The following is a 19,759-nucleotide window of genomic DNA, read 5'->3' on the forward strand; positions in this document are numbered from 1 at the left end:
TGTGTGCCAAGTTATATTGAAATCAGACCAAAACTGTAGGAGGAGTAGCATTTTGAAAGAATTTCACAGAAATTTCTATTTTTAGTAACCACGGCAACACCGTTCATCGAAATCAAAAAGCGATACACAGAATTATGTATCTTAGTGTAGTCTACTTGTGTGCCAAGTTATATTGAAATCAGACCAAAACTGTAGGAGGAGTAGCATTTTGAAAGAATTTCACAGAAATTTCTATTTTAAGTAACCACGGCAACACCGTTCATCCAAATCAAAAACCGATACACAGAATTATGTATCTTAGTGTAGTCTACTTGTGTGCCAAGTTATATTGAAATCAGACCAAAACTGTAGGAGGAGTAGCATTTTGAAAGAAATTCACAGAAATTTCTATTTTTAGTAACCACGGCAACACCGTTCATCGAAATCAAAAAGCGATACACAGAATTATGTATCTTAGTGTAGTCTACTTGTGTGCCAAGTTATATTGAAATCAGACCAAAACTGTAGGAGGAGTAGCATTTTGAAAGAATTTCACAGAAATTTCTATTTTTAGTAACCACGGCAACACTGTTCATCCAAATCAAAAACCGATACACAGAATTATGTATCTTAGTGTAGTCTACTTGTGTGCCAAGTTATATTGAAATCAGACCAAAACTGTAGGAGGAGTAGCATTTTGAAAGAATTTCACAGAAATTTCTATTTTTAGTAACCACGGAAACACTGTTCATCCAAATCAAAAACCGATACACAGAATTATGTATCTTAGTGTAGTCTACTTGTGTGCCAAGTTATATTGAAATCAGACCAAAACTGTAGGAGGAGTAGCATTTTGAGAGAAATTCACAGAAATTTCTATTTTTAGTAACCACGGCAACACCGTTCATCGAAATCAAAAACCGATACACAGAATTATGTATCTTAGTGTAGTCTACTTGTGTGCCAAGTTATATTGAAATCAGACCAAAACTGTAGGAGGAGTAGCATTTTGAAAGAATTTCACAGAAAGTTCTATTTTTAGTAACCACGGCAACACCGTTCATCGAAATCAAAAACTGATATACAGAATTATGTATCTTAGTGTGGTCTACTTATGTGCCAAGTAATATTGAAATCAGACCAAAACTGTAGGAGGAGTAGCATTTTGAAAGAATTTCACAGAAATTTCTATTTTTAGTAACCACGGCAACACCGTTCATCGAAATCAAAAACCGATACACAGAGTTATGTATCTTAGTGTAGTCTACTTGTGTGCCAAGTTATATTGAAATCAGACCAAAACTGTAGGAGGAGTAGCATTTTGAAAGAAATTCACAGAAATTTCTATTTTTAGTAACCACGGCAACATCGTTCATCCAAATCAAAAACCGATACACAGAATTATGTATCTTAGTGTAGTCTACTTGTGTGCCAAGTTATATTGAAATCAGACCAAAACTGTAGGAGGAGTAGCATTTTGAAAGAATTTCACAGAAATTTCTATTTTTAGTAACCACGGCAACACTGTTCATCCAAATCAAAAACCGATACACAGAATTATGTATCTTAGTGTAGTCTACTTGTGTGCCAAGTTATATTGAAATCAGACCAAAACTGTAGGAGGAGTAGCATTTTGAAAGAATTTCACAGAAATTTCTATTTTTAGTAACCACGGAAACACTGTTCATCCAAATCAAAAACCGATACACAGAATTATGTATCTTAGTGTAGTCTACTTGTGTGCCAAGTTATATTGAAATCAGACCAAAACTGTAGGAGGAGTAGCATTTTGAGAGAAATTCACAGAAATTTCTATTTTTAGTAACCACGGCAACACCGTTCATCGAAATCAAAAACCGATACACAGAATTATGTATCTTAGTGTAGTCTACTTGTGTGCCAAGTTATATTGAAATCAGACCAAAACTGTAGGAGGAGTAGCATTTTGAAAGAATTTCACAGAAAGTTCTATTTTTAGTAACCACGGCAACACCGTTCATCGAAATCAAAAACTGATATACAGAATTATGTATCTTAGTGTGGTCTACTTATGTGCCAAGTAATATTGAAATCAGACCAAAACTGTAGGAGGAGTAGCATTTTGAAAGAATTTCACAGAAATTTCTATTTTTAGTAACCACGGCAACACCGTTCATCGAAATCAAAAACCGATACACAGAGTTATGTATCTTAGTGTAGTCTACTTGTGTGCCAAGTTATATTGAAATCAGACCAAAACTGTAGGAGGAGTAGCATTTTGAAAGAAATTCACAGAAATTTCTATTTTTAGTAACCACGGCAACATCGTTCATCCAAATCAAAAACCGATACACAGAATTATGTATCTTAGTGTAGTCTACTTGTGTGCCAAGTTATATTGAAATCAGACCAAAACTGTAGGAGGAGTAGCATTTTGAAAGAAATTCACAGAAATTTCTATTTTTAGTAACCACGGCAACATCGTTCATCCAAATCAAAAACCGATACACAGAATTATGTATGTTAGTGTAGTCTACTTGTGTGCCAAGTTATATTGAAATCAGACCAAAACTGTAGGAGGAGTAGCATTTTGAAAGAATTTCACAGAAATTTCTATTTTTAGTAACCACGACAACACTGTTCATCCAAATCAAAAACCGATACACAGAATTATGTATCTTAGTGTAGTCTACTTGTGTGCCAAGTTATATTGAAATCAGACCAAAACTGTAGGAGGAGTAGCATTTTGAAAGAAATTCACAGAAATTTCTATTTTTAGTAACCACGGCAACACCGTTCATCGAAATCAAAAACCGATACACAGAATTATGTATCTTAGTGTAGTCTACTTGTGTGCCAAGTTATATTGAAATCAGACCAAAACTGTAGGAGGAGTAGCATTTTGAAAGAATTTCACAGAAATGTCTATTTTTAGTAACCACGGCAACACCGTTCATCGAAATCAAAAACTGATATACAGAATTATGTATCTTAGTGTAGTCTACTTATGTGCCAAGTAATATTGAAATCAGACCAAAACTGTAGGAGGAGTAGCATTTTGAAAGAATTTCACAGAAATTTCTATTTTTAGTAACCACGGCAACACCGTTCATCGAAATCAAAAACCGATACACAGAGTTATGTATCTTAGTGTAGTCTACTTGTGTGCCAAGTTATATTATAATCAGACCAAAACTGTAGGAGGAGTAGCATTTTGAAAGAAATTCACAGAAATTTCTATTTTTAGTAACCACGGCAACACTGTTCATCGAAATCAAAAACCGATACACAGAATTATGTATCTTAGTGTAGTCTACTTGTGTGCCAAGTTATATTGAAATCAGACCAAAACTGTAGGAGGAGTAGCATTTTGAAAAATTGTTTACAGACAGACAGACGGACAGACAGACAGACAGACAGACAGACGGACGGACGACGGACGCATTACCATCGCATAAGCTCTTCTGGTCTCTGACCAGTAGAGCTAAAAAACCAAAAGTCTCTGTCGAGACTGAAGCTCTACTGGTTTGTACTTATAGCAAAGGAAGAGAAAAGTACTTCAGCAGGTTGAAATTTAAAATTTTCAACACCAATAAATAGAATAATGATCCTTGATTAAGTCTCTTTATGTTCTTAGTGTAGTCTACTTGCATGCCACATTATATTATAACCAGACTAAAACTGTTATTTGGAGTAGCATTTTGAGAGAATTTAACAGAAATTTCTATTTTTAGTAACCACGGCCACACCGTTCATCGAAATCATAAACCTATATACAGAATTTTGTATCTTAGTGTAGCCTACCTGTGTGCAAAGTAATATTGAAATCAGACCAAAACTGTAGGAGGAGTAGCATTTTGAAAGAATTTCACAGAAATGTCTATTTTTAGTAACCGCGGCAACACCGTTAATCGATATCAAAAACCGATACACAGAGTTATGTATCTTAGTGTAGTCTACTTGTGTGCCAAGTTATATTGAAATCAGACCAAAACTGTAGGAGGAGTAGCATTTTGAAAGAATTTCACAGAAATTTCTATTTTTAGTAACCGCGGCAACACCATTCATCGAAATCAAAAAGCGATACACAGAGTTATATATCTTAGTGTAGTCTACTTGTGTGCCAAGTTATATTGAAATCAGACCAAAACTGTAAGAGAAGTAGCATTTTGAAGGAATTTCACAGAAATGTCTATTTTTAGTAACAACGGCAAAACTATGCATTGAAATCAAAACCGATACACAGAATTATGTATCGAAGTGTAGTCTACTTGTGTGCCAAGTTATATTGAAATCAGACAAAAACTGTAGGAGGAGTAGGATATGAAAAAATTTCACAGAAATTTCTATTTTCAGTAACCACGGCAACACCGTTCATCGAAATCAAAAACTGATACACAGAATTAGGTATCTTACTGTAATCTACTTGTGTGCCAAGTTAAATTGAAATCAGACCAAAATTGTAGGAGGAGTAGCATTTTGAAAGAATTTCACAGAAATTTCTATTTTTAGTAACCGCGGCAACACCGTTCATCGAAATCAAAAACTGATACACAGAATTATGTATCTTACTGTAGTCTACTTGTGTTGCCAAGTTATATTGAAATCAGACCAAAACTGTAGGAGGAGTAGCATTTTGAAAGAATTTCACAGAAATTTCTATTTTTAGTAACCACGGCCACACCGTTCATCGAAATCAAAAACCGATACACAGAATTATGTATCTTAGTGTAGTCTACTTGTGTGCCAAGTTATATTGAAATCAGAGCAAAACTGTAGGAGGAGTAGCATTTTGAAAAATTGTTTACAGACAGACAGACAGACGGACGGACGACGGACGCATTACCATCGCATAAGCTCTTCTGGTCTCTGACCAGTAGAGCTAAAAATTGTATTCAATCATCATCAGAGCACCTATTTGGAGATGGCCATCGGTCACAGTTAAACTATGCTACTTGCAAACCAATGTCCTGTATCCCTCTGTTGAATGAAGGCCAGGGATACAAATGTGGTGTGCATAGAAAATTCCATTCAAAAAGTCATTCGAGAGGAACATATAACGAACACAGAAGACCAGTGCAATAAGAGATACTAACTCTTCGACACAAAGCGTTTGTATGATATCCTTTTCATTGGTGGGCCCGTTAGAGCGCATGTTCAGGGATGAACGACAGGACACTTTGAACCAGAACGACACCTGGCAAGCGGCGATGTCTCTGTCAAAGACTATCAGTATTGTGGGGAAGGGAGCTAAAAAACAGACATGGCATGAGAAACATTCTGTCCGTGTGCATGTCCTGTACGCCATAAGGAATTGTGACAACGATCCACAGATTTTAAGACAATTTGGACAGTGTTGTCAACCATTACGAAAGCATAGTCCGCAGTCCGTAGTACGGTGTCAGGTGTACGCGATTCCGAAAATGTTCAGTAGCCTGAACATAAAGAATAGAATTTCAAAGACAAATGACATTACCATTAAGCACAATGAGTAAAGAAAAATATCAAGTATTATGTTGGGAGATAACACACTCAAAAATCAATGAAAGGGTTCAGCTCTTATCTCTATCTACTCATTAAAATAAAGATTTAGGAAAAACAAATTTATATATGTATTCAGCCTAATGTCATTAATCAGAACGGAAGTCGGCTAGCTTTTTGTAGAGAATTAAAACCGAGCCCGGTCCTGTAGGTCAGATCCCTATTTATAATGAAGTCATCCTTTTCGTCCCCCGCTTTCGCAACAGCGAGGGGACATTAAATCTCATTCGTCTGTCTGTCTGTCCGTCAGTCGGTCAGTCTGTCCGTCACAAAAACTTTAACCTTGCCCATAACTTTAGATTTAGTGAAGGTATGACTTTCATATTTCACATGTATATTCATTGTGACAAGACCTTTCATTGGGTACCACCACATTTTACCTTTTGACCTTGACCTTGGAGTTTGACATACTTTTACACAAAAATTCAGAACTTTTACTTTGGTCATAACTTTTGAAAAGTAGGCACTAGGACTTTCATATTTCACATATTTATTGTTCGTGGCAAGACCTTTTATTGGATAACAACAACCTTGACCTTTTGACCTTGGAGATTTACGTACTTATGAAAAAACTTAAACCTTGACCATAACTTTTGAACGGTAAGGAATAAGGCTTTCGTACTTCACATATGTAATCCTTGTGAGAAGACCTTTGATTATATTTCATTTCATTATATACCAACAACCTTGACCTTTTGACATTGGAGATTTAAGTACTTATGGAAAAACTTTAACCTTGACCATAACTTTTGAACGTTAAGGGCTAAGGTTTTCGTACTTCACAAAAAATCAACTTCAATGTTACTTTCTTAATAAATGACATATGATGAGATGTTCATATTACACACAATATGTTATAAAAAATAAGATTTCACCCACAAAGACACCGAAAGCGGGGGACCCCATTTCTTTGAATTTGCTTGTTATATCAGTTTTTAATTCAAAATTGTTGCACAAATCTGATGTCAACTTCATATTTATCTGGCAACATTTAAGTTTTCAATACATTCTTAAGTTAAAGAAGAATGGAGATTAAAGCACTTTAAGCATAATATCGTACATATGGGCACTATAGTGTTTTACAGATGCTATCAACAATTTCATTTATATCAAATGTTATATCGATTCAATTTTAATTGCCTTTCGCTCTTTTATTTCATCAAAGGCATGCATATTGTTAAGTTCAAAAATGTAATTATTTCGGATTTTAGAGAGCAGGCAGACTCAAGCAGTCGCTGAAGATGACCAACGACGAAAATCTGGAAGGATTGGACAAGAAGAAGCTTGCCAATGTACTCACCCCAGAGTACATGTCGTCGTGGGAGTCTGATGTTGACTGTGATGGTGTTTTTAGCTCACCTGAGCTTAAAGCTCAAGTGAGCTTTTCTGATCACCCGGTGTCCGTCGTCCGTCCGTACGTCTGTAAACTTTTCACATTTTCAACTTCTTCTCAAGAACCACTAGGCCAATTTTAACCTAACTTGGTACAAAGCATCCTTGGGTGAAGGGGAATTTAAATTGGTAAAATCAAGGGCCAAAACCCCCTCCAAGGGGAGATAATTAAGAAAATACGAAAATATGGTGGGGTCATTAAAAAATCTTCTTCTCTAGAAGAACCACATAGGAGATAATGATGTTAAAGATGATATTGTAAAGCAGATAACACCTTGTGCAGCAGAAGCTTGTTTCAGCACTTCTAAGAAAGAGGAATGTGTTTGCCTTGTAGACATGTATTTTACAACAGTATTGAACAAGGCGAGCGTCTGTTTCATATTGAAGATTTTGGAGAATATGGCATCTGGCATACTAGAAAGGATATGCACACGCAGAAAGCGGCTAAGAACAACATCAACAGAATAAACTATTTTTGAGAAAAAGGTTAAAGTAGAATCCTTCAACAAAAGTGCAGATTTTTAAAGAAATGATGGCCCTCTGTATATCATTGGCTGATTCTGCTTCTTCCCTAGGGACAAGTTAGTTTAATGAAAATATGGATGCTAAAGCTAAAATTCGTGACGCATGGCTAAGTAGGAAGAAGTGATATTTACGACAGGTGAAGATCTAGATGAACCATATCCGTTTTTAGACACCAAAACACCTATGATGTCTCCGTCTCTAACATGCAGTAATAATATGGTTCCCTCCTCTTATTCAAATAAGAGTATAAGAAATATATAAGAAATTAACCTATTTTTTCAAACAGAAAATGAAGTTCAAATTCAGCATCCGAAACAAGTCTGTTAGTGTACGTCCTCAGATGTATCATCCTTGCAAGTTTAATCAACATAGGTCTTAGAGTAATTTAAAAATAAGACCTGCACCATAAATATTAACCTGTTCACTCAACCGGAAAATGTAAGTCAGATTCAGCATCCGAAGCAAGTCTGGTAGTGTACATCCTTAGATGTATCATCAATGCAAGTTTGGTCAACATAAGGCTTAGAGTTACTTGGAAATGAGACCTGCACCAAAACATTAATTTGTTCCCTCAACCGGAAAATGTAGGTCAGATTCAGCATCCAAAGCAATCCTGGTAATAAGCAGATTTAGATGTACCATCCATGCAAGTTTGGTCAACATAGAACAACAGCTTGAAAACGTACAACTTTTCTTCTTTATTCTCAACAATGTCCCACGAAAAATTAAAATCCAGGCTTTTTGGTATCGTTGACAGCTGCTTCTTCAACAAGCATTCTGAGAGTATTGCATAAGCAATACATGTCCCCTACCGGTGTTCCGTCCCGGCTCCCGCAGTTGTAACATTTTGGAACTCTTCTGTTTCCGGTTTACAATGTCGACCGCATGGCTGCGGCTCTGCAACACTTATGTTTTTATTGTTTAAATACCTGCTGCTGACCACAGTGTAAGTTCATATTTCGTGAAATTTTGTGTTTGTATATCAGAAATATTTTGTGTATTGTCTAAATATATCATAAAATATTTTACTGTGTATCGTTATTATATTTCCACTCAAGTTGATTTATTGTATATCGAGGTTGAATAGAAAGTATATTATTGCTATTTCAATTATTATTTGCATCATCTATAATGTTTTATGTAGTAAACCTGCCAAAAATTTATTCTATGGAAAGTTATCACCATTAATGTTTACAATTCAGCTATGTACCTTTAAAGAACACTGTTAATACAGAGACTTAATTTGTTTATTTTATTTGTTACAGCTTTTTACCATTACATTACATCAACAATAAAGATTTAAACCTTTATGTTGTGTGTGGTTAACTGGCTGCATCCTAAGGCAAAGGCAGCACAGTAAAAAGACTCACTCCAGCAAACTGAAGGCAAGTGCATCGTCACGTCACTAGGACACAGACACCGCTACAGCCTCTTTCATCAACTACTAAGCAATGGCAACCAAAGACAAAGACACGGAAACAGATACGAAGCATGAACTAGATAGTGAAAGTCATTCAATCGATGAAGAATCCAGAATCAGAGCTTTGACTGGAAAAGCTACTCAAGTGTACGAGGACAAGGTCAAGCACTATACTGTTGAACTTTCCATTTTGTGGGATCGTGTAGACTATATGATACAATGTGTAGAGAAAAATAAGGGTAACCTGAACAGTCTCCTGGAAATGGAGAAAAAGTTATTCCAAGATATTGAGAATTTTGATCAGTTTTCACAAGAATTCAGAGAATATCTCACAAGAACAAGATCCCATGAGAGTGTTTGTGAACGCCAAAGACTTGATTTCCTTAAGAAAGGATATGACTTACTGATACAAAATGCAAAACGAAATCTAAAGAAATACTTAGAGGAGCAGCATAAAAAGGAGGAAAAGTCAGAATATTCCTACCGCTCGAGGACGACTTCAACCAGGAGTAGCCAATCATCTATCATCGCTAGAAAGTCCGCAAAGGCTGAGGCAGCAAAGGTCAGTTTACAGTTCGCCAAGGAGGCAGCAGAATTGAAGAAAAAGCAGGCCTTGATTGAGCAACAATATGCATTAGAAACCGCCACAGCCAAAGCACACGCGGAGAGACAGAAGGTTGAGACTCAGGCTAAACTTGAGTTACTGAAAAAAGAACAAGAGGCAGCGGAGGCCGAAGCGGAAGTAAGTGTATTGAGGTCGTTTGACGGAGACGAAGACGCTTCGCACAGATCGCTACCGTCCCTGCCGGAAAGCGATTCCCACACAAAGACAAAAGATTATGTAGCAAATCTCACAATTGTTCCTCCTCAGGACTTCGTCAAAAGGACAAGTGACCAACAAACTTCTAACATGGATGATATGGTCGGTAATCACAAGACATTCGGGGACCTCTATCGCAGAGACATTCACAGAGAGCTACACTCTGTTCCTCCAGCTAGCGCTCACCCCGTGGGTGTACCACAAGATTTTCTAGCCAGTTCATCCTTGAATCCTGAAGCGCCATCTTATAAACCGACCAACCCAAGCCTATCATCGGATTTCACAAAGTTCCTCCTCAAGAAAGATCTCCTTCTAACTCGTCTAACTACCTTCAATGATAAACCTGAGACCTATGCATCCTGGAAAAACAGTTTTAAAAACATAATGGAGGAACTGGGAGTTACTCCAGTGGAAGAGATTGACTTACTTGTCAAGTGGCTGGGGAAAGATTCACAAAAGTACGCTCAATCCCTAAAAACCTCCACATCAAACGATCCTATAAGAGGTCTTCATCGTATCTGGGACAGACTGGATGAAAGGTTCGGAGCTCCGGAAATGGTTGAGGCAGCCTTAAAGCACAAAGTTGACAGTTTTGCGAAAATAACCTCTAAGAACTTAAAGTCTTTGTACGAGTTGACTGATATTTTGAGTGAAATAGAATCAGTGAAAGAAGACACTAAGTTCAGCACTCTTCTGGGATATTATGATTCATCATCGGGTGTTACCCCCTATCGTCAGAAAACTCCCCATAAATCTCCAAGAAAAATGGACTACAGCGGCTGTCAAGTACAATGAAGAACATAATGTGCCATAACCTCCATTTTCTATATTCGTCGATTTCATTAGAAGGCTAAGTAAGACGAAGAACAATCCGAGCTTTATTTACGACAAGGAATTTTCCTCAAACAAACCAAATGAGAGAACTGGAATTTCCGCTCTGAAAACAAAGTTTGTTGGGACGTCACTTGAGAAGCCACAATCTGATCCCTCTATGAAATGTCCATTACATCACTCAAATCATGGGCTAAACAAGTGCAAGGCTTTCCGTTTCAAGTCTCTCGAAGCAAGGAGGAAATTCTTGAAAGAGAATGGAATTTGTTTTCGTTGTTGCGCATCTACATCACACACTAGACGAGACTGCAAGGTGGCCATTAAGTGTGAGGAGTGTGGGAACGACAGGCATCCGACAGCACTTCATGTAGACTTCAGAGCATCAGACGGGTTACCACGCTCTACCCAACCTTCAGAGAGAGATCCCATTGTTAAGAACTTTAGTCCTTTGACTCCTTCAGATTTGTATGGTGGGGAGGACACTGTAACTGCTGAAATACCTAAACCAGCTGCAAAGACACTGTGTACTCAGATCCAAAAGGGAACCTTTAACGGAACATCGTGCTCAAAGACACTTCTAGCTCATGTGTACAGGAAAGAAAATCCAGAGGACCGACTAACATTATATGCCATCATTGATGACCAAAGCAACAAATCGTTAGTTAGCCCTGAATTCTTCAAGCATTTTTCAGACGTCGATGGGTACACTTCCTACACCCTATCTTGTATGGGTCGTATAGATACTTATGGTAGGAGAGCAACTGGATTTGTTATAGAGTCATTTGATGGAAGTTGCACCCTTGACCTTCCCACATTGATTGAATGTGACCAAGTACCCGATTCGAAGGACGAGATACCAACATCTGATGTTGCCTATCACTACCCACACCTGACTGAAATTGCTCATCATTTCCCATCAATCGATGAGAGAGCTCAAGTGTCCTTACTGATTGGAAGAGACTTACCTGAGGCTCATCACGTGCAAGCCCAGATCACAGGACAAAAAGGAACTCCCTTTGCACAAAAACTTGCTCTAGGCTGGACTCTTATTGGTGAAACGTGTATAGGTAAATTCCACAGACCAGACATTCATGCGTACAAGACTTCAATTCTAGGAAATGGTAGAAGTACAATGTTCAAACTTTGTAACAGTGAGTTTGAAGTTAAAGAGAAGTACAAAGACTTTGGCTGTACTGTATTCCAGAAATCCCCTGATGATGAAAGACCAGGACTGTCTAGTGAAGACCGGGATTTTCTAAAATTAATGGACAATGATTTCACAAAGGATCGTGAGGGATATTGGACGGCACCATTGCCCTTCCGTTCGTACCGACCAAAACTCCCAGATAATAAGGTACAGGCGTTGAAAAGGGCCAGGAGTTTACATATTAACATGGAAAAGGATCCCTTAAAGAAGGAACACATGTTCACCTTCATGCAAGGTATCCTTCAGAATGAACATGCGGAGATCGCTCCCCCCCATCCAAGGAGACAAAGAAAGATGGTATCTCCCAATATTTGGGGTCTACCACCCCAAGAAACCGAACCAAATAAGAGGAGTCTTCGACTCATCAGCTAAACACTGTGGCGTATCATTAAACGACGTCTTACTCTCTGGGCCAGATTTGCTGAACAGCCTACTCGGTGTGTTGATGCGCTTCAGACGTGAACCCATAGCCATTATGACTGATGTACGGCAGATGTTTTACTGTTTCCGAGTGAAGGATGAACACAAAGACTACTTACGTTTTCTTTGGTACTATGGGAATGACCCTAATGCAGAACTGATTGATTACAGAATGCGTGTTCACGTTTTCGGGAACAGTCCTTCTCCGGCTGTGGCCTCTTATGGACTGAAAAAGATAGCATGTCTCAGTGAAGGGACCTTCGGGGAGGATGTTGCAAATTTCCTACAGCGGGATTTTTATGTAGATGATGGTTTAACCTCTCTACCCTCGGAGGCTCAAGCCATTGACCTTCTTATGAGGACACGCTCAGCTTTACACAAAGAAGGAAGGTTGCATCTCCATTAAATTGCCTCCAATTCCCGTGCATTGATGAAGGCCTTTGGTACTGAAGACTTGGCCAAGGAACTTAAGAAATTGGATATTGGTGAGGGGGCCCTACCAGTTCAAAGAAGTTTAGGAATCAGCTGGAATTTAGATACAGACTCGTTCTTGTTCTACCCATCATCTGAGGTGAAACCGGCCAAGAGACGAGGAGTACTTTCCACTGTCAATAGCATCTTTGACCCTCTCGGATTTGTAGCACCAATTACTGTACAGGGTAAGCTGTTCCTTAGATCACTCATACGTAGTTCCATTGACTGGGACTCACCATTGACAGATGAGCAAGTCACCTGGTGGAATGAATGGAGACAATCACTGGGCTTACTTACAGAGCTGAAAATACCTCGAGTCTACACAAGTATGTCCTTTGCGAGCTGTGATTCAAAGGAGGTCCACATGTATTGTGATGCATCCGAGCATGGTATAGCAGCTGTAGGCTACCTACTAGCTAGGAGAGAAGACCAGAAAGAGCTGGGATTTATACTTGGAAAGGCGAAAGTGGCTCCCTCGCATGGCCACACAATACCCCGCCTCGAACTCTGTGCAGCCGTCCTATCAACTGAAATTGCGCAATACATATCTGAACAATTAGACATTGACTTAAGCAAGTTCTTGTTTCATTCGGACAGTAAGGTAGTTCTCGGCTACATAACTAACCAATCACGGAGGTTCTACACATATGTGAGCAACAGAGTGGCACGTATACGACAAGTCACCTCACCAAACCAGTGGAAGTATGTATCCACAAATAACAACCCTGCAGATGTGGCTACACGTCCAATGAATGTAGCAGACTTGAAGGATAGTATGTGGCTAAATGGACCCCCCTACCTTTCACCCTGCAGTGATTCTTCAGAAGAGATTCTTTATGAATTGCAGAACCCTGACTCGGACAAGGAGATTAGACCATTTGTAACATGTATGAAAACTACTCAGGTTACAACAAACCTATCACTCGGCTCACACAGGTTTTCAGAGTTCTCAGATTGGAAGAAACTCATTGAGTCCATTGCGAGATTGAAACATGTGGCGCAGAGTTTCAATGGACTAGGACCTTGTACAGGTTGGCATTCCTGTAAACTCATGAAATCAGTCCCATCTTACAAAGAAACAGAAAAATTTGTGCTCAAAGTTGTGCAAAGAGAATCTTATCAAGAAGAAATCAACAGTATTCAAGAGAAAAACATTGTTCCCTTGGACAGCTCTTTGAGAAAATTAGACCCATATATGGACTTAGATGGTGTGCTAAGAGTCGGTGGTAGATTAAATAGAGGAGACCTATATCAAGACGACAAGAACCCTATTATTGTCCCTTCTCGACACCATGTGGCCAAACTTATCGTCGAATACTATCACAGGAGGTCAAGACACCAAGGCCGACACATAACTGGTGGCGCAGTGCGTTCTGCAGGATTTTGGATCGTTGGCAGCAAGCGACTCATCTCGTCAATTTTGTACAAGTGTGTCATATGTCGGAAACTACGTAGAGGTGTTGAGAACCAAAAAATGGCTGATCTACCCATAGACCGCACTCAACCAGGTCCGCCCTTTACATACGTGGGCCTCGATGCCTTTGGACCCTGGAACATAGTCACCAGACGAACTCGTGGGGGAGTTACAAATTCCAAGAGATGGGCCATACTGTTTACCTGTTTGACCACTAGAGGTGTGCACATAGAGGTCATTGAGGAGATGAGTGCCTCCTCCTTCATCAATGCTTATAGAAGATTTGTCGCACTTAGAGGTCCTGTAAAACAGATAAGGTCAGACAGGGGCACAAACTTTGTTGGTTCAACCAGCGACCTCAACATCAACACCATTAGCGTTGAAGATGGACCAGTGAAATCTGCCCTGTATGATAATGGCACCACCTGGATTTTCAACCCTTCTCACTCATCACACATGGGTGGGGTTTGGGAGCGTTTAATCGGCGTCGCCCGACGCATCCTTGACTCTATGTTGTTGAAGAGTTCTATGGTCAAGGGACATTTAACTCATGAAGTACTTGTGACTTTCCTTGCTGAGGTTACCGCGATTATGAACTCACGCCCACTCACAACAATGTCAACAGATCCTGATGACCCTTACCCACTCAGTCCGTCACTCCTGATCACCCAGAAACCGGATGTCTTGGTATCACCATTGGATATTGCATTCGACTCCAAAGACATGTACCGTTCACAGTGGAAAAGAGTACGACACCTGGCCGATGTCTTCTGGAGTAAGTGGAAAGCACAGTACCTTCAGTCCCTTCAAGAACGAAGGAAGTGGCAAAAGGAGCAGAGGAATGTTTCAGTTGGTGATGTTGTGTTGATGGTTGACAAACAAGCACCGCGTATTCAGTGGCCTTTGGGCAAAGTTGTGAAAACCTTTCCAAGTGAGGACAACAAAGTGCACAAAGCAGAGATTCGCATTTCAAGAGATGGCAAGACATCTACGTTTATTCGTCCAGTTTCAGAGTTTGTGTTATTGATTGAGAACAGTGAAGTGTGATATCTGATGATATCAGGTGGGGAGTGTTCCGTCCCGGCTCCCGTAGTTGTAACAATTTGGAACTCTTCTGTTTCCGGTTTACAATGTCGACCGCATGGCTGCGGCTCTGCAACACTTATGTTTTTTATTGTTTAAATACCTGCTGCTGACCACAGTGTAAGTTCATATTTCGTGAAATTTTGTGTTTTGTATATCAGAAATATTTTACCTATTCTTTGGTAGCTGTTTATCGTCTAAATATTACAATAATCGACAGATCTGTGTATTGAAGTTCTAGTCATAAATACTGTGTATCGTTATTATATTTCTACTCAAGTTGATTTATTGTATATCGAGGTTGAATAGAAAGTATATTATTGCTATTTCAATTATTATTTGCATCATCTATAATGTTTTATGTAGGTAAACCTCGCGCCAAAAATTTATTCTATGGAAACCCGTTATCACCATTAATGTTAACAATTCAGCTATGTACATTTAAAGAACACTGTTAATTCAGAGACTTAATTTGTTTATTTTATTTGTTACAGCTTTTTACCATTACATTACATCAACAATAAAGATTTAAACCTTTATGTTGTGTGTGGTTAACTGGCTGCATCCTAAGGCAAAGGCAGCACAACCGAGTTCCCCTTTTTCTTCGGGATATCAAGGACTAAGGGTCAGGTGTTCATGTGTGGTATGGACACTACTGATCGTTGCTGAATATTACTGATTAGTTGAAATGTATTTTTGCTCCCCTACCCTGGGTATGGGCATTTAGTAAACAATCTAAGCAACTGCTTAGTGCATTGTTGTGATGGTCAATGGTGCCTCTTTCAAAATTGTGAATGCCATAGCATCTGACTTAAAACATGAATCAAAATCCAATCACTGGAAAGTTGTTACATAATGCTCATGTGACATATAAAGCCCATGGGCCTTTTGTTAAAAATAATTTTTTTGAAATATTTTTTGCAAGTATCTTTTGTTTATCAAATTTTAACAAATTATAAACTGTATAAGTTTTGAATCTATACTTCACAGAGTTTTTGGGGGTATTGTAAAACTAAATTTTTGGACATGTTGACATTTGACTAAACATTGGAGATTTCTCCATTCATAAATTCACCGGCTTAGAATACTGATTGTTGCACGATTAACATCATTCAATGCATGGATCCACAACATCAGATGGGGGATTGATTGTATGTTGTTTAATGTCCCTCTCGAGAATTTTTCACTCATTCGGAGACGCCACCACAAATTCCGTCCTATGCTCGCCACTCAGGGCCTTTAAGCAGTGAGGGATCTTTTTCGTGCCAGCACCTACTACGACACGGGGCCTAGGCTTATACGGTCTCCACGTCCGACAGTGGGATTCGAACCCGCAACGTAAGGATTAATTCCTTGCTTCGCGACTCTTTAGCAGACGCTCTAACCACTGCGCCACGCGGGCGACTCAGATGGAGGAAGAAGAAGATCCATTGGAACAGTTTTTGAATGAGTCTACTAAAAGGGATTACCAGGTTATTCTGTTAAACATTCTTTAAAACAATTCAAAAAATTACTGAAAAGTACCACCTCTGTCTACAAATGTATATTTATATTTTTTTCCTTCAGTAAACTGATAGAAGTTGGAGGGCAAATTTTAAGTGTTACTGATTCTCAGCTTGACAAAATTTTCCCAACTCGGGAAGGGAATACAGTCCCGTCACTGTAGAGGGACTAAAATGTCAAATGTATCAGAGTTATCATGATACCTGCCTGATCCTTATACGTGGAAATTTAAGGGGTTAAATTGACTGTTGCCATGGTGATAACTTGTTGTAAAATATTCATAGGTACACAAGGAAGAATGTTTTATACATTTGTATATTATAAATTTAAAAATTGTTTTTGGTACTCAGTGATTACAATTTATGTGATTTTTCTACCAATGCGTTAGACTTTAACCATTTTTAATTTATCAAAGCATCCATTTTTTGTTGCCTAGCAACAGATAGTAAATTTCAAATTTGCAAAACTTTTTATTTCAAATTTTAAGAAAGCCTTTCTTGTAGTATCTATAGTAAATATATTAGAAAATGTAAATTGTAGAATTTTATTACATTTTCAGAACACTTCAAGAGTTTATCTTTCTTGTGTCACTAAGGAAGAAGGACATTTCTTTCTTGAATTTTTTGTATGAAGCCTTCAAAATGGGTGAAATTTCGTCAATCTATAAAGAAAAATTGGCCCTTTGCTAAGGGAATTTCTATGTCCAGGTTTCCATAGTAACAATGACCCAAATTATTTTTCCCTCTGCATACATGGTTTATACCCTGAGAAAAATCTGTGAGTGAAAAATCATTATTCTGAGAACCTCATGTATCACCTTTTATACATAGGCTGCCTGATTCTTACGTGGACCTGTAATTAATTATATAAAAATTTTGTTTTCAGACAGATGAAAAAAAAAATTCCCAGAAGATGTCCCAGCTGTAACTAGGAGAGCCATGTTAAAGTGATGATTTGTAAAAATTGTGGTTTTGTGTTTCCCACAAAAATTGGACACTGAAACTTTAATCATGAAAGGAGAGAAATCAGGGGAAGGGAATTACACCCATAAAATTCTAGAGAGAATGAGGAGAGATGTAAAGTTATGTTTTATACCAATCCTTTTTCACACCGTTGTATATGTACTTGTCTCATTATTAACCTAATTACATGTATTCAAAAAACAGATTGTCAAGCTCTATGGAGCAGGAATTCATGCCTGTCTGCTGATCCTTTGAGGCAGAGTAGTGGATTCAAGGCACATAGCCAATTGGTGAAGTATTGGCCAACAAGAAATTCTCCTTTTTGGACTACTCCCTCACAGGTATCTGTACCTCGTTCAACGGCACCTCCTCAGAAACCTGTCCAGACTCACCCTTTGCCCTCACACAGGGAGTCCAAGTTTGGATGACCCTTTACCAGAAGAGTATCAAGATAGATGGGAGAGTTGGAGCAAATCACTTGATCAGTTAAGCAGTGTACAGATTCCTAGGATGTTCATTCCACAGTCGTTGAGCATAGCATCAGACCCACACCTGCTGATATTTTCAGACGCATCTGAAACCGCAATCGCAGCTGCAGCTTTCCTGAAAGTGAAGCATGACATTGGATTTGTCATGGGAAAGTCTAAACTTGCACCTCTAGCAGGGCATAGTTTTCCACCACTAGAGCTATGTGGTGCTGTACTGGCGGCAGAAATAGGAGAATTGTGTCAGATCATCGGTATATCCCAACGTCATTGATCAAGTATTTTAAGGATTTAGATGTATAACAGGGCAGTTCCGGTAAAAATGACGGCGTTTGTCGATGATTGCCGATGTCGTAACACTGTTTCTGTGTAAGAGTTATCGACCGTCGTAAACAAGCATGGCTTTTCGTCAGCACGTCTTGATAGACGCTGGCATTATTCATGCCATCAAATTATAGAAATATACTCAACAGAGGAAAGAACAAATGTTACTTTGATAGAAAACCATGATATAGTAGTTTTGTTAGACTAAGTGCTGCATAAACAATCTTTTCAAAGTAAAATACATACTTGGGTTTTTTCCATGTTCTAAAAATAGCACATCTTTCGATGTGTAGAGAAAATGAGGTAATTTTATTTATTTCTTTAAACCATGTTAATATTTTACCAGATTTTCGTTATTTCTAGTCGTTTTTCAGTAAACATAGTAAAGAAACACTGTTTTGGTCATGTAAACATAGAAACATGTGGGTCAGTTTGTCCCATCTAAATTCTGAAACATGTGATAAGGAATTCTAAAAATAGATGCAGCAGAGCTATAAACAGACAAGACGCAGCTCTCTGCTGAGTCAGTCAGTGAACATTTAAAATATGTAAGTTTCAATGAAACAATGGTCAGATTTCTTCTATCTAGGTAATGTAGGGTATTAATGTGATAGGACCTTCGCAAACTAATTAAAATCTCCCAGGTGAGGTGAAAGGTGTGAGATAATTATAGGTCCATGAGAAAAAAAGGAATGATGTATTGTATGCGGAAAATATTGTGTCCGAATTTGATTAATTGCATCAAAAGCAGATGCAGAGAACTGCACTCGGTGATCTGTTTTGGTTTCCCCGACAATTTAAATTCTATGTCAGCGAGTGTTTTTGTGTCAGCAGCGGACTAAACATTACTGATCACCTGTCTGTATACAGCACATATCCGATATCAGACAGGCAGGCAAGTTTATCAAAGTTAAGCCTGGTTCCCTGTCCCTGTTTTACTTCATGTACTCCTGACTTGGAAAGAATGAGCAGGGGGACCAAGCTAATCAAAGTTAACGTGATTAGCCGCTACATGTAGATGGCGATCGCAAATTCCTTTCCGCCGCAGCTGAGCGGTACCAATAGAGCGGTAGCTTAGCCTCCGTCTAAAAAGCACCATATAATGTTTTCTATATATTGTTGGTGTGCATTATGGTATAATTTGTATATGTTTTCTGGATCAGAATTGTAAAGTTCAATTTATTTTTAAAAGGATATTGAGCATGGTACAAAGCTATTGTAGTATGACTCGTACTGTTCTAGTGATTGAGATTTGATATGATTCACATGCATACTTTCACATACATTTTTATATCAACAGTATAATTAATATCCATTTTAAACATTGTTTTTTTATTTTACTGACAACTGCATTTTATGCAAGAAGACTGTTCGCCCCCGACAAAAGGCAATCCAGTGTG

At 38.5% G+C, this 19,759-nt stretch overlaps 2 protein-coding genes across 2 annotated transcripts; both read left to right on the forward strand.

The window, feature by feature from the left end:
• The first annotated feature begins 8,265 nt into the window (after positions 1-8,265).
• LOC134235508 (uncharacterized) lies at positions 8,266-10,451 on the forward strand. The gene is made up of 2 exons (XM_062717644.1): positions 8,266-8,362; positions 8,682-10,451. The coding sequence occupies exon 2, from the start codon at positions 8,868-8,870 to the stop codon at positions 10,449-10,451; it is 1,584 nt and encodes a 527-aa protein (XP_062573628.1). The 5' UTR covers positions 8,266-8,362; positions 8,682-8,867.
• A 2,093-nt stretch (positions 10,452-12,544) lies between these two features.
• Positions 12,545-15,049, forward strand: LOC134235517 (uncharacterized). The gene has a single exon (XM_062717655.1). It carries the CDS (start codon positions 12,545-12,547, stop codon positions 15,047-15,049), a length of 2,505 nt encoding a protein of 834 aa, XP_062573639.1.
• Positions 15,050-19,759: the final 4,710 nt, after the last annotated feature.

The sequence above is a fragment of the Saccostrea cucullata genome, unplaced genomic scaffold (assembly GCF_032062105.1).
Source record: "Saccostrea cucullata isolate Sc308-1 unplaced genomic scaffold, CSIRO_AGI_Scuc_v1 ctg3208, whole genome shotgun sequence".
Lineage (NCBI taxonomy): Eukaryota > Metazoa > Mollusca > Bivalvia > Ostreida > Ostreidae > Saccostrea > Saccostrea cuccullata.

Bases quoted from the DNA above. Each gene is read 5' to 3' on its own strand.
- LOC134235517 (XM_062717655.1), top strand. From the start codon at position 12,545: ATGAAGGCCTTTGGTACTGAAGACTTGGCCAAGGAACTTAAGAAATTG.
- LOC134235508 (XM_062717644.1), top strand. From the start codon at position 8,868: ATGGCAACCAAAGACAAAGACACGGAAACAGATACGAAGCATGAACTA.